This window comes from Myodes glareolus, chromosome 9 (assembly GCF_982192425.1).
Source record: "Myodes glareolus chromosome 9, mMyoGla1.1, whole genome shotgun sequence".
NCBI lineage: Eukaryota > Metazoa > Chordata > Mammalia > Rodentia > Cricetidae > Myodes > Myodes glareolus.
In genome coordinates, this window is record NC_142034.1 from 26,873,218 (window position 1) to 26,898,900 (window position 25,683).

At 44.8% G+C, this 25,683-nt stretch overlaps 1 protein-coding gene and 1 long non-coding RNA gene across 5 annotated transcripts in view; both read left to right on the forward strand.

Moving 5' to 3' along the window:
- Nucleotides 1-6,221: 6,221 nt before the first annotated feature.
- LOC146893260 (uncharacterized) lies at nucleotides 6,222-7,735 on the forward strand. Its single transcript, XR_015003432.1, has 2 exons — nucleotides 6,222-6,307; nucleotides 7,426-7,735. It is a non-coding gene; the product is annotated as an uncharacterized LOC146893260 (long non-coding RNA).
- A 5,664-nt stretch (nucleotides 7,736-13,399) lies between these two features.
- The window catches only part of B4galnt2 (beta-1,4-N-acetyl-galactosaminyltransferase 2 (SID blood group)), a 36,587-nt gene continuing 24,303 nt past the window's right edge, over nucleotides 13,400-25,683 (forward strand). Inside the window, exon 1 of one of the 4 annotated variants that reach the window (XM_085695693.1) lies at nucleotides 13,400-13,506. In XM_085695693.1, the coding sequence (XP_085551819.1) occupies nucleotides 13,400-13,506 (107 nt within the window). Of the gene's footprint in view, nucleotides 13,559-23,678; nucleotides 23,832-25,683 lie in introns of those variants that run through there. The other 3 variants (XM_048447004.2, XM_085695694.1, XM_085695692.1) reach the window with 3 other exon arrangements.

Sequence of the window (25,683 nt, forward strand, 5' to 3'; positions counted from 1 at the left end):
AAAATGACTCTGGGGACAAAAAAAAATACATCAAGAAAAAAGGTCCTCAGTAAAAACAGGGAAAAAAAGAGAAAGTTAAAAAAGGTATTTTTCACGATACAGAAAGGTGAAGGAAAAGAATAAAAAGAAAATTTCTTCATGGAAAAAGGAAGAACGTTTAATCAAGAAAAAAGGATTTTCCCAGTAGGAGAAGGGAAAATGTTAAATCAAGGCCTAGAAATAAAAAGGCCTCATAAATGGAAAAATTTTAAAAAAGCCTCTTCCTAGTAGAAATAGAGGAGGGAAAAAGGCTCCTTCTGATAATAGGAAGAAATTAAGGATTTCTGAAACTCAGAGCTGCCCACAGCCTGTCAGTTCTTTCAGAGATCCTTCTGCCTGCACAGAGCAGGGACACTGAATTCCAAAGCTTAACGGGTGGGTGGGGTCTCACTGCTGCCGCCTGCTTACGCGGCCTGCCCTGAGCTTAGATTTGTTTGTTTTTTTGAGACAGAGTTTCTTTGTAGCTTTGGAACCAGTCCTGGAACTTGTTCTGTAGACCAGGCTGGCCTCGAATTTACAGAGATCGAGATTCACAGAGATTAAAGACGTGGGCCACCCCTGTCCAGCTTTAGAATTTTTTTTTTGTTTGTTTAAATGGTTTTTTTCCCTAAGAACAATAACTCAGTATTAAAGGTTTTTTTTATGGGAAATGTTTTTTTGTTTTTCACTAATAACAGAAATGACACATTAACAATTGATATTTTGAAAAAGTTGTTTGCTGAGGTACAACAGATTTTACCTCAATGGGATTACAAATTAGTCCTAAAAATTTTAAAGAGGAGATACTTTTAGTTATTTAGGATTTAAACTAAATAAACAAAGAATTCGGCTGTAAAAGGTACATATTAAAAGGGATCAATTACACACTCTTAATGATTCTCAAAAATTATGGGGAGATATTAATTGGTTATTGCCTACCATTGGATTGTCTACTCAAGAATTAAATAATTTGTTTCAGATTTTGCGAGGTGGCTCAGATGTAAACAGTCCAAGGCATTTAACAGTTGAAACTAAAAAGGAGCTGATCCAAATAGAAAAAAAATTACAGAATGACTGTATAGATCAATTAGATCTCACAACTGAGTGTGTTTTGGTAATTTTACCTTCTACTCCGTCCCCTACTAGACTTATTATACAAAGGGAAGATAATATTTTAAAGCATATATTTTAGCTTATAAACAGAGTAAAAGTTAAAAAAGTATATAAAAAGGTTTCTAAACTATAAAAGGAAAAATAAGACTTTGTCAATTGTCAAGAATAGATCCAGCTGAGATTGTAATACCTTATACGAATGTTAAAATTATGCAATTATGGGCGTTGGAATTTGTTTGTTTTTTTTTAAAATATTTATTTATTATGTATACAATATTCTGTCTGAATGTATCCCTGCAGGCCAGAAGAGGGCACCAGACCTCATTACAGATGACTGTGAGCCACCATGTGGTTGCTGGGAATTGAACTCAGGACCTTTGGAAGAGCAGGCAATGCTCTTAACCTCTGAGCCATCTCTCCAGCCCTTGTTTTTTTTTTTTTTTTTTTTTTGAGACAGGGTTTCTCTGTAGCTTTGGTGCCTGTCGACCAGGCTGGCCTCAAACTCACAGAGATCCACCTGCCACTGCCTCCGGAGTGCTGGGATTAAAGGCGTGTGCCACCACGGCCGGTCTTAATTATGGGTAATTTAATGAGGCTGGCAAAGAGCCAGGAGTATTTGATTTCTCAATAATAAACACCCCAGAAATAAAAGATTTCAGTTCACCGGGATACGATGACTCCCAGAGATAGGTTATATAATGCTGTACTAACTTTAAATATTTTAAATGCTAATGAAACAGTGACAAGAGCTGCTGAAAGACACTGGACCATAGAAAAAACTGCTGGATTAAGTCAGCCTGTGTACTGCAAGGATGCTTTGACATCAGTATGGGAAATGGGGAAGGTGTTACAATGGGGCCGAGGTTATTCTTATGTTTCTATAGGAGTTGAGACGTTGTGGATACCATCAAAATTAATAAAACTTAGACATGAACAAGAGAGGTCTCCCAGATGCCTTGACTGCTGCTGTGGCTAGCACAGCTCTGGGGAGAAGATGACACAGAGAGCCTTTAGAGTCGACAGCTGATCCTCCCACATGGGGACAGCTTAAGAAATGGACTAAAGAAGAAGCAATAGTTCAGCTGACCTAGAAACCTCTGAATGCTACGACCTTGTTCCTGGCTATGCTGTTTGTGGTAACTGTACAGGTAATGGGGACTAATCCTACTGACTGGGTTTATATCCCAATCATCCAGTTAACAAAGGAGTAAGTTGGGGAGATATGGATATTCCTGTTGTGGTCAACGAATTCTCTTGACTACCTGGTTCTTATGACCACAGAGGACCGTCTAAACCTGAGGAAGAAGGTGAGGAGATTACAAACTACACTGTGGGGGTGTCCAGAATTCCTATTTGATTGGGTAATGGAACTTACTGTCTAACCATAACTTTTCAATTTTGTCTCTCTTTAGTTAATAATAGTACTGCCCAGAATTTTCATGATAAATTTTATATGCTTCATGATTCTGGTTTTAGAGGACAGGAAATTAATGCTACTCATAAATTAATTTCATAAACCTACCGTCTTTTGAGATGTGGGCTGCCAACAGCGAGTTAGATCGGCTACTTTGGCAGCAATGAAAGGTGAGAAACCTCGCATGTTTATTGTATCTCCCATGGAGATGTCATTGACTGGTGCCCTTACGGCTTCTCTTGAGGAAAATGTTAAGATGGCAGTGGTAGAGTTTGAATGGAACTTTAGATATTAGCTCTACTGTTGATGAACCTATCCGATGGCACAGAGTTGGCAATTTAGTTCTGACTAATTTGTGGAAACTGACAAGTGCCTTATACCCTCTTAAACTTTGGAAAGTTAAATGTTGATGATGGTAAGTTTGCTTTGTCCTTTAGACTGAATCAAAGTCACACTTTTGTAGCATGTGTACCATTACCATATGTATTGGTAAAGGGCCTATCCAATGGCACCCCAATAACTGTAGTATCATTTGTGAACACTGTATTCGTCATACCTGTATTATTGTTAGTATGTTATTGGATGTCACTCCTGAAAGTTTATTCATTCTTAGAGCAAAGCCATCAGCAGTCTGGATACCAGTGAAATTGACGAGGCCATGACAAGACTCACCTGTGCTGATTCTGTGGCACTTTAAAATAACTCTAAAGCCATTTCTGACAACTCTGAGGCCTCTCAGCAGTAACGTCCCCTCTCCCCTGGGAACGAGGAATCTAACAATTACCCACACACGAACTGAAATGTTGGGAACTTTCCATTTCCCTGAGTTTTTGAGAATGTTGTCCAGAAATTGGGGCAAGATAACCTTTAAGATGTTGACTCAGTTCCTGATGTATGTGCAGATAACCTTTAAGATGTTGACTCAGTTCCTGATGTACGTGCCAGGTGGGAGGCCTCCCAGAGACTTGATTAGACTCAGCCCCTGGAAAAGGGGTCAAAGTGGCCCTCAGATGTTTTCTCTTACCTGACAACCACTCTCCAGCCAATTATTGGTAATAGTCCTTTTGAATAAGGCAATCATAATAGTCAAAGAACAATCCCCAGACACCCCCTCCCACTCACTTCTGTGGCTTTTTCCTTTAAAAGTAGCCTGTACCAGCTATTCAGAGTCTTTCTGACCTCTCTAATGTTGAAAGATCCTGTCATGACAGAATTAATAAAATCCTCATGCTTTTACATCAGCTGTGGTGTGAGAGATGGTCTCTTGGGGTGACTCCTCCTTGGTGATTGTTATTCTAGGGTCCAACAATTCTAGTCCAGTAACTCACTGAGAGAATATTTTTTTAAAAAGCACATCAAATGATTGGACTGATTATTGCTGTAGTTATGGGAAATATTGCATTGACAACAGCCAAAATAGCCCTTTCTAAAGAAATTCAAACCAGTGAATTTGTTCAAGACTGTTGTCAGCATTCTACAAAGCTTCGAACTTAGCAGAGTCATAGAGATAATGAGATGGTTAATGAAATGGTTGACTTAGGTAAGCTGGTACTTTTGAGAGATCAGTTAGAGACATTAAAGGAATAAATAACGTAAAATGTGATTGGAATGTTACACTTACAGTATTACACCTTTAACATTTAAGGAAAGCAAGTATGATTGGGGAAAGGTTAAAATACATTTGTTGAGTCTCCCTAATACTTCTCAAATGATTTATGATTTATAAGAAATTAAGAAACCTCAATTAAGTTACTGAAAGTCTCTGGAATAGCTGTTATGGAAAGTCTTACAGATACCATAGCTTCATTTAATCTTAGCAATCATTTTGATAAGTTTCTTATCCCAGTGGTTGTTATGATTATTTCTGCGATAATAATTTTGCTGGCTTTCAGGTGTATTCTGACGTACGTGCGTGAGAGCATGAGACAACACGAAAGAGAAAAGGCTGTCTTCAGTGTGCAGCTGCATAAACTTTAATGCAGTGAAATCAGCTTAAACCAGAGCAGGAACTGTAGGGACTTATCAGAGGAACTGCACGGGGTAGGTATTGGAACGCATGGCTGGTGTTTAGAAGTCCTTTAACCTTTAAGAATCCTTGTGGAAAACAGTTGTTGTTTTGCTGAAGGGGCTTTGCAGCCAGCCCATAGCTGGGGTCACAAAATATCTCAGGCACACCTGAGGCTCTTGTATTTTGTGTGTTGCAAAAGACCCATCATAAAGGACTAGAGTCATGGGGGCATGTGGTGCTCTCCTTCAGTAAGACACATAAATTAGACCAGGGACCTTGGTATGAGGAAATAATGTATGTAACTTTCAATAAAAATGCCGTTGTATGGCTGTTGGGGTTCAGTCCATTAGAAGAGGCTGGGCCTTAAAATTTCATCTTGCAGTGTCTTCTTTCTTCAACCAACCCACGCTACACTCTACACGGTTCACCCCAACATGCATCCCGTTGCCATCCATGCTCAGACAAGTAAAGGAAGATGAGCATTTCTATGCCCCCCGAGAACCAACCACAAATCACAGCAGTGCGGTGCCACAGGAGGCATGACTGAGTGAACCCCTTCCCCACTCCAAGTCTCGAAAAGGGCTGGGAAGGCGAAGACCTTTCCTGTTTAGATAGGGTGTGGGGGGTGTGGAAAGCAGGAGAGCCAGCATATGCCTTAGAGGCAGAAGCAAGTCCTGGCTCATTGCTACCACAGTAGTCTGACCCAGCCATGCTATGGGAGTTAAGATCCAAGTCTGTGCCCTAACAAGTCAGGCGCGGTGGCACATCCTCAATAAGCCAGTTCAAAGAGCAAAACTCAGTGAAAAGCTGAAAAAGGAGATTTACTCAATGTGGTCACCTTGAGGAGAGGGACAAAGAGATCAAGTGACTCCTCTGTCTTCTCATAGTGTAAGGTTGCTGAGCGAATCCCAACGTCTTGGGTCCACTGTTTCAATACTCTGATAGCCGTAGCAGAGGACACAAGTTTCTTGTAAAATATCCTCATACCTGGCAGACTGGTTACAGCCATATAAGCAGTTACAGGCTCTGGATAAATATAGATATATTAATTTTATACATATATAACATATGTGTGTATGTGTAGCATGCCTATACCTATGTATTAGATGCATATCGAGTACCTGCAGTCATCATAAAAGGGCACCAGATCTCCTGCAACTGGAGTAGCAGGTTGTGGGCCACCATGTGGGACCCGAACTCTGGCCCTCACCAGGAGCAGCAAGTGCTACTTCACTTCTAAACCATCTTTCCAGCCCCCAGACTCAGTCCTTTCCAGCCTGACTCGAAGGAATGGAAGAGGCTGTATCCACCCTGAGAAAGTTCCAGTACTTCTTTACTTTCTACTCCTTCATGGTCAGTGCTACTTTACTGGTTGATCTTGTCAAAAACCACATAACACCCATCTTCCCATTTGGAGTAGAAAAATTAAATGCTATTTGAGACCCCTCTGGTTGGAATTTTGTTGGCTGAGGAGCTTGGAATTCACTGGAACCAAGGTTGTAGATCACTTTGAAAATTCTAGTTTGTTTTAATTTTTTTCTATATTAATTGGTGCCGGAGAATTGTCTGTATTCTGTTAATCATGTTTTAAATAAACGCTGACTGGCCAGGAAGGAGGTGTAGGTGGGAAAACCAGACAGGAAGTAGAAATGATGCAAGGAGAGCAGGAGAATTCTGAGGAGGAGGAAGTTGATTCCTCCCATTCCTGCCCAGATCACCAAAGCAGCAGGATGTGAGCTGCCCCACTGAAAAAGGTACTGAGCCACATGGCTAACATAGATCAGAAAAATGGGTTAATCAAGATGTGAGAGTTAACTAATAAGTAGCCAGACCTAATGAGCCAATCAGCTTTATAACTTATAGAGATCTCTTGTGTGATTTTTCTCTGGGACTAAATAGCTGGGGAGCTGGGCGGGACAGAAACCCCCAACAAACAAACAGGCCCCCTCATGTTACAGAATGGCGCCCACGTGGATAACTGAATCCACAAAAAGCCTGGGAACGCTTGGGAAAGATTAGAGTAAAGCATTTCAGTTTTCAGCCGTAGCAGGAAAAAGGCTGCGCTGTTTTAAAATGCTGGCTTTCTGGGCCGTCCTGCCAGGGAAAACTCTGACTCTTTCAAGCAGGCCATCCTGACTATGGAAACACTGTTGCAGTTTGCTTCCTGGCAAGGACCTTGAAACGCCATAGGAGCTTTGGAGTGTTGTCTTCTCCATATTCCTTAGCAAATTAAAGGCCCACATGGTCAGAAAAAAGAGAGATATACAGTAAAAAGAGATTCAAAGATGAAGAAAACCTCTAAATGGTTTACAGTGTGTTAAAAATATATGCAGGTTTAAAAAAGAAGGTTTAAAGCCTTAAAATAAAAAAGAAAGAAAGAGAGTAGTTGGGTGTGCTGATACACACCTTTAATCCCAGCTCTGGGAAGGCAGAGACAGACGGATCTCTGGGAGTTCAAGGATAGCCTGGTTTACAGAGGGAATTCCAGGACAAAGATATGCAGAGAACCTGTCTCAAAAATCCAAAAGTTAAAAGTAAAAATAAAAGAAATAGAGGTTAAAATAAAGCCACATAAAGATGGAAAATACACAGAGAATCTTGATACTGTATGCTATTATGCTCTCTTTGAATTGTTTAAATGCTGAGGAAGGAGCAACAGCTGCTAAAAGGTATTTTCTTATAAATGCTGCAGAACTAACCCAAGATAGGTATTTTGAAAGTACCTTGGCTTCAAAATTGAAGTCAAAAGGTATGTTACTTTGGAGAAGAGATTTTGCTTTTGTTTCCACAGAAAATGAGAAGCTCTGGATTTATTTAGAGTTAAGAAAAATCATCTTTGACCAAGTAAGGTCACCTGAAAAATCTCCCACAGGAATAGATGGCCCAGATGTCTGAGTACTTCATCCAGAACAGAATCAAGACTGCTGCCTGAGATGATCAAGACTCACAGGATACTTCCTTCAGTCAGGACTTGATCATAACTCTAAACTTCCTTTAGGTACCCTTAAGATTATCAGCGCCCCCAACCAGCAGGAAGTAGCCCGGAATACATACTACGCCCACATTCCCAAAAAATGGACTATGGATATTTTCCTTTGTTTTTTTAAAAAAGAGGGGGAAGTGGTGCGGGAGAATTGTCTGTATTCTGTTAATCATGTTTTAAATAAATGCTGATTGGCTAAGCAGGAGGTGTAGGTGGGAAAACCAGACAGGAAGTGGAAATGATGCAAGGAGAGCAGGAGAATTCTGGGGAGGAGGAAGTTGATTCCTCCCATTCCTGCCCAGATCACCAAAGCAGCAGGATGTGAGCTGCCCCACTGAAAAAGGTACTGAGTCACATGGCTAACATAGATCAGAAAAATGGGTTAATCAAGATGTGAGAGTTAACTAATAAGTAGCCAGACCTAATGGGCCAGTCAGCTTTATAACTTATAGAGATCTCTCTTGTGATTTTTCTCTGGGACTAAATAGCTGGGGAGCTGGGCAGAAACCCCCAACAAACAAACAGGCCCCCTCATGTTACATTTAATTAGCTTACTAAATAGTCTGTTTCCTCATGGCATTTCCATACATACTTAGTGATGTGGGATTCCCCTCTGTATGCTGTGAATATCACTGGTTAATAAAGGAACTGCTTTGCACCTATAGCAGAGCTATAGGGGAATGGAACTAGGTGGGAAAACTAAACTGAATGCTGGGAGAGAGGAGGCAGAGTCAGAGAGAAGCCATGTAGCTCCACCAGAGATAGATGCCAGAACTTTTCCCAGTAGGCCACAGCCTCGTGGCAATACACAGATTAATAGAAATGGGTTAAATTAATATGTAAGAGTTAGCCAATAAGAAGCTAGAGCTAATGGACCAAGCAGTGACTTAATTAATACAGTTTCTGTGTGATTATTTCGGGGCTAAGCGGCTGGGAACTAACTAGCAGCCTCCCCTTCAACAACTTAGTTTTTGTTGACTCTCCCCTGTACCCCTTCCTCTCTCCCGTCTCCCTAGCTCCCATCTCCACTTAAACCTTTTCACTCCAGTATTTCCATTACCCCTTCCACTTCCATATCACATACGTATTATTACCCTCCTGTCCTAATTATGGTTACTATTGCTATGATGAAATGCTGTGACCAAAGCAACTTGGTGGTGGTGGTTTGAAAGGAAACGGCCCTAAAGGGAGTGGCACAGTTAGGAGGTGTGGCCTTGTTGGAGGAAGTGTGTCACTGTGGGTGGGCTTTGAGGTTTTGGAAGTCCAGGCCAGGCCCAGTCAGTGGCTCTCTCTTTCTCTTCTGCTGCCTGTGGATCCAGATATAGAACTCTCAGCTACCTCTCCTGCACCTTGTCTGCCTGTGTGTTGCCCTGATATTCACCATCCTAATAATGGACTAAACCTCTGAACCTGTAAGCCAGCCCCAATGAAATATTTTTCTTTATAAGAGTTGCCATGGTGTCTCTTCACAGCAATAGAACAATGACTAAGACTGCTTTTGCTAGTCTAAATAATTATAATCTTGGGACTTTATAAATGCTATTTATCAAATATGTTGTTCCTTATCTAAAAGTTTTACTCTTAGGACAACAATCATCATGCAAAATCCATCCTAATCCAAAATATCTCGGAGACCTGCTGTGGCCTCCTTAGCCTAAAAAGGAGGCACCAGGATAAGCAGAGGGCTCAGCAGGATGACAGAGTGCTGAGTGCTGCCTTAGTTGGTATCAAGATGGTGGTGAATTACCTGGCCTGCACTCACTTTTCACATTAGTAAAAGTGGCTGCCAGCCCCGAGGCTGCTTCCACTCTGATGTGGCCACCAGCCAGGACTGAGGCAAGCCACATGGCTGCTATTTAAAAACAGTTGTTTTCTGAAATGGGGTTGAATCCAAGTTGCAGATGCAGTAGTAAATTTAGATTATCTTAGATAGAGATTTTTTAAGTACCAACCTTTTGTTAACTTTCCTTTTCTTTTTCTTTCTTTTCTTTCTCTCTCTCTCTTTCTTTCGTCCTTTCTTTTTCTTTTTCTTTTTCTTTTTCTCTTTCTTTTTTAGGCAGGGTTCCTCTTTGTAGTCCTGACTGTTCTGGAACTTGTTCTGTAGATCAGGCTGGTCTCGAACTCAGAGAGCTCTGCCTGCCTCTGCCCCCTGAGTGCTGGGACTAAAAGTGTGCACCACCAACTGTTTGTTATAACTTTTAAATTAACTTTTGTTACACATATTTACAGATTTTTAGACCTTATCAAGTGAATTTACAAAGCCTGAGATAAAGAGTTTAGACAATAGTTTTAAGGGATTTCTTTATGAGAGCAGAGAGAAAAAAAATAAAAGATAGAAGTAAAAAAGAGATATAAGATTTTTAAGAGTGGGGGGCTGGAGAGATGGCTCAGAGGTTAAGAGCATTGCCTGCTCTTCCAAAGGTCCTGAGTTCAATTCCCAGCAACCACATGGTGGCTCACAACCATCTGTAATGGAGTCTGGTGCCCTCTTCTGGCCTGCAGGCATACACACAGACAGAATATTGTATAGTAATAAATAAATAAATATTTTTTTAAAAAAAAAGATTTTTAAGTGTGGAAAGTAGCCAGGTGGTGATGACCCATGCCTTTCTTTAATCCCAGCACTTGGGAGGGAGAGGCAGTCGAATCTCTGAGTTTGAGGCAAGCTCAATGAGTTCCAGGACAGCCTAGACTATACAGAAAAAATTCTGTATTGAAAAGCCAAAATAAATAAATATAAATAAAATAAAATAGTGGAAAGAAAAAAGCTAAGAAATAAGAGATTTGGGGGATCATTTGTTTGTGCAGTGGCAGAAGCTGTTAGTCTAAGAATCTGAAAATTGGGTGTGTCATTTTGTGGTCCTGTATCTATATGGAGCCAAACCATCTGTGGTGAAGACGTTGTGGCTTTATTGTAATTGCTGAGTCCGGAAATGAAAAGAGAAAGGTTTGCACACAGAACTCATTCAGAGGAAAGGCTCCAACTCCAGAAGAGAGCTGAGAGACAACAGGGACAAGGGTCACAAGCAGGAATTTCACCAGAGGGAGGATTCCAATACCGTTGAGGTCCAGGAGGGTGCAAGGAAGAGACAGAGTCGGCAGCTCCTAGAAAGAGGTGAGTTAGCTGCATGGAGGAGCTGAGAACCTGCGGGAAGTACAACAGGTCTGGTTGGTGTACTGGGGTGTGGAGTGGTGTGGGAAGAGAAGGGTAAATGTCCTGGTGACAAGAATTTCGATTTGGGGCATCCTCAAGCAGGTTGAGAGACTTGTCGGAGAGAAATATCCCAAATCACAGAGGAGAGGTGTCCCATTCTACATAATGCGGAACCTGGAGGGAAAAGGACCAACCCTGACACACCTGTGTGGCTTTCAGAGTGATAGCAGGCTCCCGCAGCCAGCAAGCCCACAGAGAGACAAGGTAGGCAGCTCCAGGCTGACAGTCACCCAGGAGATGAGGAGAGAGCTGGTGGAGGCAGTGACCATACCTGTCCACATCACAGGTTCCAGGAGGTTGTAGCAGGCTCCCAGAGCCTGGCATCACAGTGGAGAAGCATAGCAGGTCAAGGCAAAAAGCCGCTGAAGAGGCACTCATTAGAATTTGGAATCAAATATGGAGATGGCAGAAGCCAGCAGAAACAAATGATCCACATATATACCTTGGGAGAGTCGAGTCAGCAAGTTCGGCGAGCGGGGTGGGGAGGGGGTGGGTGGGTGGGGCTCTTGACAAGGGCTTTATTTATGCCCCACCGGGAGGTTTCAGCATCAGATATATAAAGTGAGGACAAGACCATTCCAAGGTATGGTTGAGAGGCAGGTTTTTATTGTAGCTTCGAGGGAGAGTACAGCCAGAGGCACTTGGAAGAGTCCAGAGTGTGCAACAGATTAGTAAATTAAACGTAGACGACAGACTGAACTTGGTGGGTGGGTGGGGGCAACCGAGAGAAAAGGAGAAAGAGAGGGGACTAAGAGAGAAAGACAAAAGAAAAACCAAGAGCCAAGAGTGTGCAGAGCCAAAAAACGGCCGTGTTATAAGGGACTGAGAAAGTGAGCAAGGGAATCCATGCACTGGAGAAGTTTAGGATAGGGGGTGGGGTGAGAAAAACTGAGAAGAACCACAGGTAGTTGTGAAACGGAGGAAGCCTGGGGACCAGCATGCACTTTGGTATGCTAATAGGAGCCACAGAGAGTCATTTGTCCTGACCAGACACCTGTCAATACCCAGAAAATTGAATTCATATCCACCATGAAAACCAAACCAAACCAAGCTAAAACAAACAAACAAGCAAACAAACAAAAAACCCTAAAACCTATGGTGGACTTGAAATGAGGGGAAAAAAAGAATTTTGTTCGTTTTTTGAGTTATTTGTATATTCTACAGTAATCCTGTCAGGTGTACCGCTGGCAAAATCTGTCCCCATTCTGTAGGCTGTATTTTGACATGCAACCAAGAGAGAGCTTGAATTCTGGTTCTCCTGCTTCTACCATCCAAGTGCGAGGGTGTACTCCACCGTGGGCACCTGGTTTTGCTTACTTGAAATTTGAATGAAATTCACGCCCTCGCAATGCAGAAACATGCATGGACAGCCCGTATTGGGCACTTCTGGCTTTCGTGGTCTATGTTGACGAGGACGACTGACCAGGTCTCCTCAAGTTTTGCGTACTTAGGACTGTATTGTTTTTAACCTTACTTCCTTTTTTGCGACGCGGCACAGTATGAAATGCATACCGTCCGTTCACAGAGAGCCCATGCGATCCTGTCTATCCTGTCTCAGCGAAACTAGTCGTAGGCATGCAATTTGGCTGAGTCTGAGTAAAAACAGTTCAATCCCATTAGAGAAGGGCCCAAGGAAAACCACCCCCAACGTCTTCGAAAAGGGTTTCACAAATGCAAATGCGGAACAATTTCGTGAGAAATTCGCTTAAAGAAAAAAAAAACAAAAAACAAACACAAAGGCATCGTGTGGTCGGATTGGTCCTTGCAAGAGGGACTGGACGACCGCTGCAGCTTTACTTTCCTTACGTTCCTGGGGTGTTAGGACAATTTGCGGTTGAGTTGTTGGGGGAAAGGTGGACGCAGGGCAAAGGCCGAATTAGGGCGAGCTGAATTTGAACTGTGAAAGGGCAGGTAGGGGCTGAGGTGACCAGGAGATCTAGGAGTGGTCTACGAGACTTTCTCCGTAGGGTGGACAGAAATGCTTGATGAGCCGAGGAGGCAGCGAAAGAGGACTAATTTGGGGAGAAACACGGGGGAGGGGGAACGCGTTGGAACTCTCCAGCAGCAGCGCGCACGCAGTTAACCAAGCCGTGCGAGGATCCGCCCCGCAGCGGGAAGGATGACCCTGGAGCTTCTGATGGGGAGAAAGCACTGGAACTTTGCCCAACTTCACCTAGTTCTAGTCTGTCCTCTGGAGTTTGGGAGAAATGCTGAATCCACGCAATTTCCCGAGGAAGGACCTGCCCACCAAGGAGTTGTAGTGGTCTGGCTTGGGGGTAAGCAGAGGTGGCTTGCATTTTTAGCCCTGAACCTAAGGGACATAAAATACACCCAAAGTGAGTTGAGGTCGGGTTACTCTACTTACAGTTTGGTTACCGACCCCCCCCACACACACCTTGCCTCAATTTCTTCATCTAAAGCAAACCCCAGAATTGTCCTTGGGAGATGTTGTAGTTTATAAAGAACTGAGCTCGCAACTCTTCTAGTAGGAAAGGCTGGGGTGGTGGTCGTTGCAAGGACCATCTAGTTCTTGGAGCGTGAGACCCTGTCGCCTGACAGTCACTATGGACCAACCCAAATAATGACAAAACTGTTGGAGCGCCCGCTGGGACGCGAGGCAATGTCTAGCACCTGGGCGGGGGCTGTGGAATGTGGGCGGGTACGGTCCCTCAGCTTTTTCCTCCAGCTTTGGTCGGGACCCGCCCTGGGCAGTCGGCAGAGAGGTGGCCGAAGCAATTGGCGATGACTTCCAACTAGTGAGTGTCCCCGGACCGAGGAACACGGGCGCGCAAGGCTAGGGAGGAACAGGTGCGGGTGGAGCCCTGGGAGTCCTCGCGTGGGCATCAACATCCCTCGCGCGCACGCACTGCGCGTGCAACCTCGGATGAAGACCCCCCCTCCCCCCACCAGCCCCCTGTCTCGGCGACTGCGCCCGCGCAAACGCGGAACCAATTTTCCCGAGGGAAAATCTGATCTGGAGGTTGTTCCACGAGAACACGCCGCTGACAGGTCTGAGTGTGGGGTCGTGCCTTGGGGGTGCCGGCCGCACAGCCAGAAGCCCTGAAGCGCTGAGCAGAGACTAGGCGCCTACCTGATTGAGTTCCGGGATCCAGCGGTAGGATGCGGGTTTATAAAGGCAAGCTCAGGAGCCTTGGTCCCTGAGTCCTTTACAGAGAGTTCCATAACCGTCCTCGCAGACCCAACGGTTTCAGAATGTTGGGTCGGGAGTGAGGTGTTGAGCTGTACCTTAATGAGGCTGCATCACTGCACCGCACGCCGCCCAAGAGGCTGAAAGGTTGACTTAATACTGAACGCGGGGGAAAATGTACTTGGACGACGTGTTCGATTGATTTTTACAAAGTACATAGTAGGATTAGGTTGTGTCATGGCGGTGGTGGCGCAGGCTTTTAATTCCAGCACTCGGGAGATAGAAGGAAGCGGGTGTTTGAAGTTCGAGCTTAGCCTGATTTACAGAATGTGTTTCAGGCCAGCCAGGAATGCGCAGAGAAACCCTGTCTCAAGAAAAAGAAAACAACAACAACAACAACAACAACAACAACAACAGATGTGACATAGAAATGAATGTTGTGCGTTGTTTTCATACACACCCCCCAAAGGTTATTTTCTGTATTTTTTTTCTAAACACAAAGTCAGTTAAGGGAGATGTAGCTTGCCTGACACTCCAGAAGCTTTGGGCGCAGTCCCAACTATTTTGAGGCTAGATGGGCCGAGGAGGGTGCTGAGCAGTGGTATGGTGCTTGCCTACTATGCACCAATACTCGGGATCATTTCTTTTGCTTTCTGTTTTTTAAGGATTTATTTATTATGTATACAGTGTTCTGTACTTCTCATTACAGATGGTTGTGAGCCACTGGGAATTGAACTCAGGACCTCTGAAAAAGCAGCCAGTGCTCTTAACCACTGAGCCATCCTTCCAGCCTCCCCACTCTACCTAAACTTTTTTTTTTTCTGATTTTTTTGATAGCGATTTATTGGGAATCGAACTCGAGTCGGGTCCTCTGGGGAGCGTTAAGCTCTCTTAGCATCTGAGCCACCTCTCGGTCTGCTCCCACCCTACCTCTTTAAAGCACACACTGGTTCCACAAAGGATGCAGGGAGTGAGGGGAGGAAGGCAGAGCTTTCGTGTATCATTCCATGGCTAAGGACTTAAGGAATTCCAGGGTCCTTCAATATTCTCCCTAACTTCCTGCCTGAGGGAAGAGGCAGAGATGCTGAGGCTCGTTCAGGGTCAGTCAACAGGAACCATGCCAGTGGATTTGAGGTTGGCACATTTTGGCAAACTTCGTTTTTCTTTCACTTATGAAAAACTAGAATTCTGCCTCTTAGATCTACAATATTAATCCATGCTGTTTGCTGTTTCTCTGTTGCTACTGCTTGATGCTGGTCAGTGTGGTCCTGGGGAAACCAGCATCTCTTCTAGCCTCTGAAATGAGATAGCTCCCCTCAACACACCCTACCAACTCAGGGAGCGAATACTGTCCCATAAACCACACTGAATGTGTGTTAATTTTTACATTCATTTCCAAAGCCAGAATGATGGTCCAATTCCAGCAGCTCACGGGCATTTTTCTTTTTTGCTACATTATGAGTTTGAGGCCAGCCTGTGCTACAGGAGACCCTCTCTCCAAAGGGGGTTAAAAGTCCAGTTCATTCTGTACCCTAAGGAGCATTTAGGAGTGGGCTCCAGGATTATAATCCTCTGTAAGGGGACAGAAAAGCCTGGTGACCAAGGGAGGATAAAGGAGACCAACGTGGGGAGTCACTGTTCCCCTATGCAGCATACATTTGGGGCGCGTCAGCTGTGTCCTCCCATCTCCCAGAAGAGTTCCTAACAATGCCTGGGAAAGAGTGAACTACCGATATTTCCACTTTACAGCTGGGGAAACGAGGGAGAAAGCTGTCTAAGGATCATGGTGGCAGGAGCAGACTGGAGTTAAACTCAATCCAATGGATTTTGATTATTTGGGACATTTACTAGAATTTCATTTGACAATTGTTGCAAGCTGGAGAGTTGATTCAGTCGTTAAAAACACACAATGCTCTTGCTGAGGCCCTGTGTTGATTCCCAGCATTAACATCTAGGGGGCCCTAAGGGTAAGCCTTGCAGCTCTGATAGGAAAGTATTCTGGCAGTCAGGAGCCAAGGAATACCACATAGAAGCTCACAGCCCTGTTCCAGGGAGAGACTTCCCAATGTAACAGCCCTGCTCTGGCAGGGGAGGGTTTCCCCAGCGAAGTTTTTACAGTTCTGCTCTGGTTCCCCAGCGAAGTAACAAGGTCTCCTAAACCTCATTCAAGAGGCTTATTGGTAGGGAAGAATCCAGGAGAGTGGATGCCTCTGCCAGGGTGGGAAAGGCAGCAGCCAATGGAACAGGTGCAGGGTTTATAAGGGGCTTCTCAGGGGAGGAGTTTTTCCAGGGGAAAGGTTTTGAGGGTAGGAATCGGTCAGATTTTAGTCTCTTGAGCTCAGATTGGCTAGATCTCACGCTCAGGGATTGGTTGGTTTTTTGCTCAGAAATTGGTTTGTCTCCCTGCTCAGGGATTGGTTGGTTTTCTGTTTAGTTGGTCAGGGGCAGATTTGGTTCTGGTTTTAGGGCCAAAGTATGTTTTTTTCACTGGCCCTTTTAAACCTTTTGACCCTAATTTCAGGGCCAGGGCATATTTCTTCCACTTCTATGGCCAATATGTGTTTCTTTAGGACTGGTTTCAGTCAGGGTCAGGGTGTGTTTCTTTGGTTCTGGGTTCAGGGCTAAAATATTTCTTTCACTGGCTTGTATTTCAGAGCTAGGGTGGGTTTTTTTCACTGCCTCTGGTTTCAGGGCCAGGGTGGGTTTCTTTGACTGGCCCTTTTACTCTATGCTAAGCACTTGTGACTTTAGCTCTAAAAGGTCTGAAACCTACACAATTGCGTACACACACACACACACACACACACACACACACATTTACTTAAAAAAAACCTTAAAACTTATCCAGATGTTTCATGATTCCTACTATGTGTTGGGTGTCCTACTAGGTCCTGGAAAAACAAAAGTCCCAACTTCTCTCTCTCTCTCTCTCTTTCTCTCTTTTTCAAGACAGGGTTTCTCTGTAGCTTTGGAACCTGCCCTGGAACTAGCTCTTTTAGACCAGGCTGGTCTCGAACTTGTGCATTTCTGAGGATGGCTTTTGTCTGCAGGGCATGCACAAAGGGGGCATCTTTCTTCTACCTTGTTGGTTGCATGGGGTCAAGTTCATGTCATCAGGGTAGCAAGCACCTTTAAATGTGGATATGCTTAGCCATCCTGCCAGCTCCTTCTCCCCCACTTTGCTGCCTTCTTTCCTTTCTAATTCTGAGATGCAGTTTCATGTAACCCAGATTGGCTTTGAACTCACTATGTAGCCAAAGATGACCTGAATGCTGGACCTCCCACCTCTGTAATACTAGGATTGAAAGCATGTACCACTTTGGCCAGTTTATGCTGGCTGATTATTATTTGTTTTTCAAGACAGGATTTCTCTGTGCATCCCTGGCTGTCCTGGAACTCACTCTGTAGACCAAGCTGGTCTCGAACTCAGAGATTTGTCTGCCTCTGTCACTAGAGTGCTGGGATTAAAGGTGTGCACTTCCTCCACTACCCTGGCTGCATTAAGCTTTCTATGTGGGTTCTGGGGTCAAACTCTGGTCACCAGGTTTTACCAGCTGTGCCTTCTTACCAGTTTTACTTTCATTTTAGAGCAACCAAAAAGTTAGACTTTCCGAAGATTTTCAAAGTATGTGAGATGTGTATGCAGTAAAGGATTAACAAGGCCAGGGATGTAGCTCAGTGGTAGAGTTCTTGTCCAGTTTGCACGAGGGCCTGAGTTCATGCTTTGTAGTACCAAGGGTGGGGGGACTTGGTGAGCTAAGATGTTTAATTCAGACTTAATAAAATATTACACTTCCCAGGAAGTTTTTGGTGGTGCTGGGTATTGGCCCCCAGCACTTTAGGAATATTCAGTGTATGCTGTACTACCGAGCCATAGCTTCACCCCACACCTAAAACAAAGCCACACTAAAAACCAAGAAACACACACCATGTTATACTTGTCAGTTGTCTCTGTTTTGACATTTTAAGTTTTTGTTCATTTGTTGTTACTATTTGGTTTTTCGAGACAGGGTTTCTCTGTGTAGCCCTGGCTGTCCTGGAACTCGCTCTGTAGACCAGGCTGGCCTCAAACTCTGAGATCTGCCTGTGTCTTCCTGGGATTAAAGGCATGCAGCAGTAGCACCTTTTGTTTGTTCTTTGAGACACGGTTTATGTAACCCTGGGAGTTCACACTCGCTCTGTAGCCCAGGCTGGCCCGGTCCTTCTGCCTCATGGTATTTTCAGTCTTAAGCGTCAGTTAAAACCTTAGGTTTCATCTTCAGAAATCATTGCTGTTTCACATCTGCTTGTAGGGAAGTAGCCACACCAGGGAAGAGGTTTCACAAGTTCCGGAGCAATGCTGGCTTTTACCTAACACCCAGAATCCTACAATCCAGGCTGAGCTCATTTCTGGGTACATGAACAGTCTGAGACCTAACACTGAACATCCCAGACCTAACGTCCCAGGTAGGTGCTGGGACCCAGTTCCCCAGCTGTGAGTTCTTCAGATGAAATTCCACATTACGTTTTCAAAGCTACAGAGCTCACCCGAAGCTCCCAAATGTCATTAAATTAGAGCAGTAAGCAACGGCACTGAAAGCCATGCCTTTCTGGGATAAAAGCCTCTTTGTGCGAAAATTAAAAATTCCCCAAATTAAATGCAACGAAAGAGCCTTGGGATGGCTCTGTGGGTTAAGGCGCTTGTACTGTAAGCCCGGCAGACCTAGGTTTGTTCCCAGGAACCACAGAAAGGTGTAGAGAGAGAACCAATCGCATAAAGCTGTCCTCCAATCTATGCACTTGCCTGGTGTGTATGCCCCACCCCATCACGCCACTGCACCTGTGCATGCACACAGACACATGCTCGTGCGCGCGCGCACACACACACACACACACACACCAAGCCAGGTGTGGTGGCATGCTTCTTTAATCCCAACACTCAGAAGGCAGAGACAGGAAGATCTCTGTGAGTCTAAGGTTAGGCTGGGCTGCATAGAGAGGTTTAGGAGAGGCACAGCAACATAGGGGACCCTGTCTCAAACAAAAAACAACAGAACATACAAAGCAGCAACAACAAACCCCCAAAAGCTGTTGTTTACTTGGGGTATATACTTGCTTGACTAATTGTGAGCTAAAGCCAAGACCGTTTAAAGATACTTACGAATTCACCAAACTTGTCAGAGCTGGGGGGAGGGCTGAATTCCAGTGTCACAATTGTAGCCGCAGGGTGATTGGTAATGAAAAGAACCCAGACTATTTTGATACAAAATATACAGCTTTAATAAACAGAAGTAAGACTTACAACAGCTTACACCAGAATCCAAACGCTCCATCGGGATGCAGGAGCCAGGCGAAAAAAGAGAGCTAGCAGAGCTAGCTTGCTAGGTTTATAGGCAGGCTTTTGCCTGAGGGCGGCATGCCCCCAAAACAGAATATGATTGGCTGAACTCCCCTATCACACAATCAATATACTCAATCAATCAATCACAAACCTAGATGTTCTCAGAACATTTATTTATTTTTCTATGAGGCCTAGGCTGGCCTAGAATTTGCTTCCTATCCTTGGCTAGCCTCAAACTCTCCTTCTCAGCTTCTTGAGTTCTGGGATTACAGGTATGCTCTGACACACTCGGATTTAAACATATTTTAATGAAAACATTGTAATTAGTCTAAGGCTTGAGTAAGGCTCCAGTACCTACTTCCTAGCTGATTTCTGTGCCCTTTGGCGAGAGGTTGTAGATCCTCTTCAGGTGAAAAGAAGAAATTAAAAAGGAAGGACATGACTGTTCCTAGAAATGGTGGAGTAGACAGTTAATTGTAGATAAAAGGGAGAGCATGGCCAGAGGCAGAGACATTTGGGAGAATCCTGAGTGACCATGACCAGACTAAGCCATGTGAGGGGAGGGGTGGAGGTGGTTTTCCTGTCCCAGCCACCTGCTCCCAAGTAACTGACTCAGAGACTTAATATAAATTGTAAATGCACTGCCAATAGCTCAGGCTTGTTACTAACTAGCTCTTACAGCTTAACCCATTTCTATTAATCTATGTGATGCCCTGAAGCTTGTGGCTTTTACCTCTATCCCATTTTGTATGTCAAACTTGTTCTCAGTTTGACTTTCCTGCTTAACTTTATCCTGTTCAGCTATTGGCCAGTCAGCTTGTTTATTAAACCAATCACAGTGATATATATTGACACTATGTACAGAAGGATTATTCCATAGCAGAGTGGAGAGAAGAGGAGAGAGAAGAAAGGAGCCAGACCAAGAGACCAGAGGGTAAGGGGTGACAAAGATGGTTGGATTTTATAGGGAAGGGCATCCCAGCCCCTGGACTGGAGAAATTTATGGTAGGAAGTGGGGTATGCCCTCCTGGAGGGTCATGCAACAGTTAGGGACTAAGGGTTGCTGGGAGACCTGGATGCCACCGTCTGTTTTGATATGTTAAGCAGGCATCTCAGTTTCGGGTTTGAGACCTAAGGACTTCCTCCTCAGAGCAAACCATCTGAGACTGCCATCAAGACCAAAACCACCACGACTTTTACTACCTAATTGCAGAAATTGCAAAGGTTATGTGCGTGTTTGCTGATCAGAAAAGCCAAAGTGAGAAAGGGCTACACAAAACTGTGGCTAACTTGAGGCACAGACCAGCAGGAGCTACTTTGAAGACCCGTTACCACAGTGAGCGAAGAAGTTAGCTTGTCTTTGATGCAACCACTTGATAACCATATCCCGGTTACTAAAAAAACCATCCTGGTTCCTGGAAAAACCATAAGCAGACTGCTGACCTTGTTGATTGACTGTCTTTTCCTGCTTTTAAAACCCTTTTCTGAGCCCCAAACAACTGGACAAGGGCAACCAAGTCTTGGGACTCTTCATGCCAAGGAGCTCTGACCCTGACCCAAGTCCCAGATCCTTTGCATGCAGGTCAGGATCCTCTCACGTCTGTTTCTGTCTCTTTCCCTTGCTGTGCAATAGGCTTCTTTGGCTTCCACACTCACCTGTTGTCTGTGAACTAGTGTGAGACTTGACCCAGTGCTGACCTCTGGCGTTAGGAGTGCTGGTGACTTGATTAATTTACACCAATACCAAGCCCACCTGAGTCTACTAACCAGAATAGTATTGGAAGGGAGTTCCAGTGAGTACTGAAAATTCTCCCGCGTTTAATTTCCAACTGCTTAAAATACCCCTGACCCCAAAACATAGGAGTAAGACAAAAGACTGTGTTAACATGAACAGAATTGAAGATCACGGGCTACATTCATAGTTTAACATTCTGTTGCTAGAACAAAACAAGTCACACTCACACACTAGACCCAAACATTTCTGTAGGCAAACCACTCCCTGGGTGGAATCCTAACTCATTTTCATAAAGGGAACTGGAATTTAGTAGGATCCTTAGACTTTTGTTTGAGGTAGGGACAGCTCTATTCCTGAAGCACAAGGTCTGGCAATTAGCCACACCTGTTGACAATAACCTTGAGAGAGCAGAACTCTCAGACCGCCTAGGTGGGGCCTTTGTTTGAAGCACAATAACCTTGAAGGAATTAGAAGGAAGGTCCAAACTCTCTGACCTTTGGTCTAGGTGGAAATCGGCCTTTTGGAGCCTCCACGTCTCCTGTGCAGCACCACCTTCCGGCTTAGGGCAGTGAGGATCAACTTCATGAGGCAGGGGAGCTCCTGTATGGGTCAGTCTGCCCCTGAGTTCTGTCAGTAGGGAAGACAGCCTAACACAGCCTGGGTGGGTGGGTTCGCTGTCCTAGGAATCTGTACTCGGCCTTGAAGCTCAGCTGTGTTGTCTGTTTTCTTAAAGATTACTTTATGCTTATGTGTATACATTCCTGCCTGCATGCATGTATGTGTGTTCCATGTACACCTGGTGGCAGTGGAGGCCAGAAGACTGCCCTGGAAATGTAGTTATAGACAGTTCTGAGCCATCAGATGGGTACTGGGAAATTAACATGGGTCCTCTGTGAGAACAAGTGCTCCAACCCTCAAACCACGAAGCCATCGTAACAGCCATTAGGTTCTTTCTTTAATTTTTAAAATTTATTTTAAAATTTGTGTGTTGCCCTGGCCTGCAGGTAAGTCAACGGAGACCCTAGAAGGGGAGTGAGAATGGGATGGGACAAGAGACACAAGAGATAGAGACAAGACAGGATTCTGATCAAATCTCGTTTACTCAAGGGAATAATCCAGGTAAATACAGGGTAAGGGAAAGGAGGAAATTTTCATTGTGAATATGGGTAACTAGACAACTTACTCGGCAACTTAACGGTGGTCTGATGGTGAGGTGGAAAGTCCCTGGCTACATCATGCAGAAAGGTCAGAATGTTCAGAACACAGGAACAATGGAGCAATAACTCCTTGCAGAGTTAGTGTTTGACAGATCAGAACAGCAGGAGAAGCCAAGCGCAAAGGGTGGGCAAAACTGATCCAGGGAGCAGTAAATCTCCCACAGTGTGTGTGTGTGTGTGTCTCTGTGTGTGTGTGTGTGTGTCTGTGTGTGCATGTCTGTACGTATCTGTATGTGTGTGTGTGTGTGTGTGTAGTGTCTGTGTGTGTGCATGTCTGTATGTATCTGTGTGTATGTGTGTAGTATCTGTGTGTGTGCATGTCTGTGTGTATCTGTGTGTGTATCTGTGTGTGTGTGTGTGTGTGTGTGTGTGTCTATGTCTGGGTCTGTGCATGTGAGTGCAGTCACCAGTGGAGCTCAGAGGAGGCACTAGATCTTTTGGAGCTGGAGTTACAGGTGCAGGGATATAAGTGCAGGTCCTCTGCAAGAGCAGTCTGAGCCCTTGACCTCTGAGCCAGCTCCTCCCACCCAATCTGTGTTCTTTTGTTTGTTTGTTTGGTTGGTTGATTTTCAAGACGGTTTCTCTGTGTAGTCCTGGTCATCCTAGAACTCGCTCTGTAGACCAGGATGGCCTCCAGCTCACAGAGATCCGCTTGCCTCTGCCTCCTGAGTGCTGGGATTAAAGGCATGTGCTACCCACCGCCTAGCCTATCTGTTCTTAAGCATCTGCTGAAACCAGGGATTTTGAGTGTCTTTTTGTTGGTTCTTGGTCTTGCTGATAAATGCATTTTAAAATCGACTCAGAAGGAAACTAAGGGCTGTTTTTATTAGCATTTGAGAGAAAGTCGAGCAGCAAAGTTATAGATCTTAGCAGCCTCCAGGAAAAGAACAGTGGGCAGAAGAGAGAAGCTTGTGTTTTGGGATGTAGGATCCAGGAGGGCAGGCATGTTCAGCAATAGAGGTCAGTGAGCAGCTGCTGTGGAGTGGAGGGATGTTTAGAAGAAGTCCAGGCATTGGCAGAAGAGCTTCTGGACATTTCCTTAACGCGTCTTCAAGGGAATCAACTTTTGGGAGGAGGGGAGTCTCCTAGCCAGGTGGTTGACAGGCCTGGTCATATTAACAACTAGGGAAGGGAACAATGGTGCCCAATGTTCTGATATTTGGGGTAGATCAGAATACCAGATCCCCAGCCAAGGCCCAAGATAGAATTCAGGTTTCATTCTTTTGACTAGGAGAAAGTAAGTTAATAGGGCTCAGTGGAGCCTTGACACCCAACCCCTTTAATTTGGCTGTTTAAATCCTAAAGAGAAGCTGGGCGGTGGTGGCGCATGCCTTTAATCCCAGCACTCAGGAGGCAGAGGCAGGTGGATCTCTGTGAGTTCGAGGCCAGCCTGGCCTACAAGAGCTAGTTCCAAGACAGGCTCCAAAGCTACAGAGAAACCCTGTCTCAAAAAACAAACAAAAAATCCTAAAGAGGGGCAAAGCTGAATCTGAATCTTCCTATTCTAGAGTTGCCAGAGAAACAGGAGGTGGAGCCAAAGCTGATTATGAGAGAAGGGTCCATCTTCACTGGCCCCCAAGACTGCCAATGCTTGTTCAACCCCCAGCACCGCGGCAGAATCATCAAATCCTTTTGGACCCTATGTCTTCTGCAGCTGTTTGGTCTGTCACATGTACTACCCATGTTTCCATTTTAATACCGGAGTGGCTGTCATTTTCTGTGTCAGACCCTTGGTGGTTTTGTGGTTGTGCATACTTGTTTCCTTCTGGGATGATGTGAGAAATGTTTCTTCACTCCACGTAGCACACCAGTACACACCAGTGACAGATGGGAGTGTGATGCCACCAAAGCCCAGCCAGCCAGACCAGTGAGTGTGGGCACTCACAGACAGAGCATGGATGAGGGGTTACTCAAAGGAGCATGGGGGATCACAACTGCATCAGTCCAAGGTTGCACCCTATTGTAGATGATGCCCGGATGGGAGCCGCACTGTGGAGCCCCATGGAGCCCCATTTCCATTCAGCCAGCTATCCTATGTGCTCTAGAATCTCCCAGGATCACACTTGCCGCTGAGCGAGAGCAGGTCGTAATGGCCGCCCTCCCAGCAGATGGTCCTGTGACCATCCTTGGGCCCCTTCTACTTAGAACTATCAACACTACCAGCCAAAGAACCTCTGCTCCAGAATATGTCCAGAGGAAGAGTGTCCTGTCACGGTGTCCTTGACGGTGGAACCAGTTTTACAGACAGGCACTCCAAGTGAAGTACGGACGGACACCTTTAATACTGGCACTCTGGGAGGCAGAAGCAGGCCCTGCTCTGTGAATCTGAGCTAGCCATGATAATACATAGAGAGTTCTAGGCCAGCCAGGGCTACATAGGAAGACATTGTCTCAAAACAGAAAAGAAGCCAGGTGGTGGTGGTGGTGCACACCTTTAATCCCAGCACTCAGGAGGCAGAGGCAGGTGGATCTCTGTGAGTTCGAGGCCAGCCTGGTCTACAAGAGCTAGTTCCAGGCCAGGCTCTAAAACTACAGTGAAACCTTGTCTCGAAAAACAAAACAAACAAAAAAAGTAGTGACTTTCTTTCCCCCTCCTTTCTTTCTTCCCTTTTTATAAAAAAATTTTTTGAGGTGTGTGTGTGTCTCACTAATTCTGCTCTGCTGGCCAGAAACTCACAGAGATCTTTCTGCCTCTGCTTTGGGAGAGCTGGGATTAAAGTCACCGTTACACCTGGACGGAGAATGACGAAGTTTCACAGGTCACCTGACTGCTTCCAGGGAGAGTCGCTTTAGTTATTACTATTGCTGCTATTTTCCCTGTTGTCTTTAGTGCCCTCTGATATCCCCACACAGAGTTTATGTGTGAGTGGAAGAGGGGAGGATTCACTTTTTAAATCACCATCAGTGATATGATGGTGTGCACGGTGTGGTCTAGCCCAGCACTCAGGAAGCAGAAGCAGGAGGATCTCTGAGTTGGAGGCCAGCCTGGTCTACAGAGTGAGTTCCAGGACAGCCAGGGCTACTCAGAGAAACCCTGTCTCAAAAAACAAACAAAATTTATAAATAAATAAATAATCAGCCTGTAGGAAAACCTGTAAGGCGTTTACTTAATTAATGATGATGTTGGCGGGCCCAGTCTATTGTGGGTGGGGCCATCCCTGGGCAGGTAGGTCTGGGTTTTATAAGAAAGCAGGCAGAGCAAGCCATGTGGAGCAAGTCAGTAAGTGATACCTCTCCATGGCCTCTGCATCAGCTCCTGCCTCCAGGTTCCTGTTCTGTTGAGTTCCTATCCTGACTTTCTTTGAAGATGGACAGAGATATGGGACTATGAACCAGATAAACCCTTCCCTCCCCAATTTGCTTTTGGTTTTATCATTGGAGTAGTAACCCTAACTAAGACACCTGCTTCACTTCAGAAATGTCTTTCACTATGCAGGTATTTTTTTTTTTTAAGATTTATTTATTTACTTTGTATATAGTATTCTTAGTACTCTACCTGCAGGCCAGAAGAGG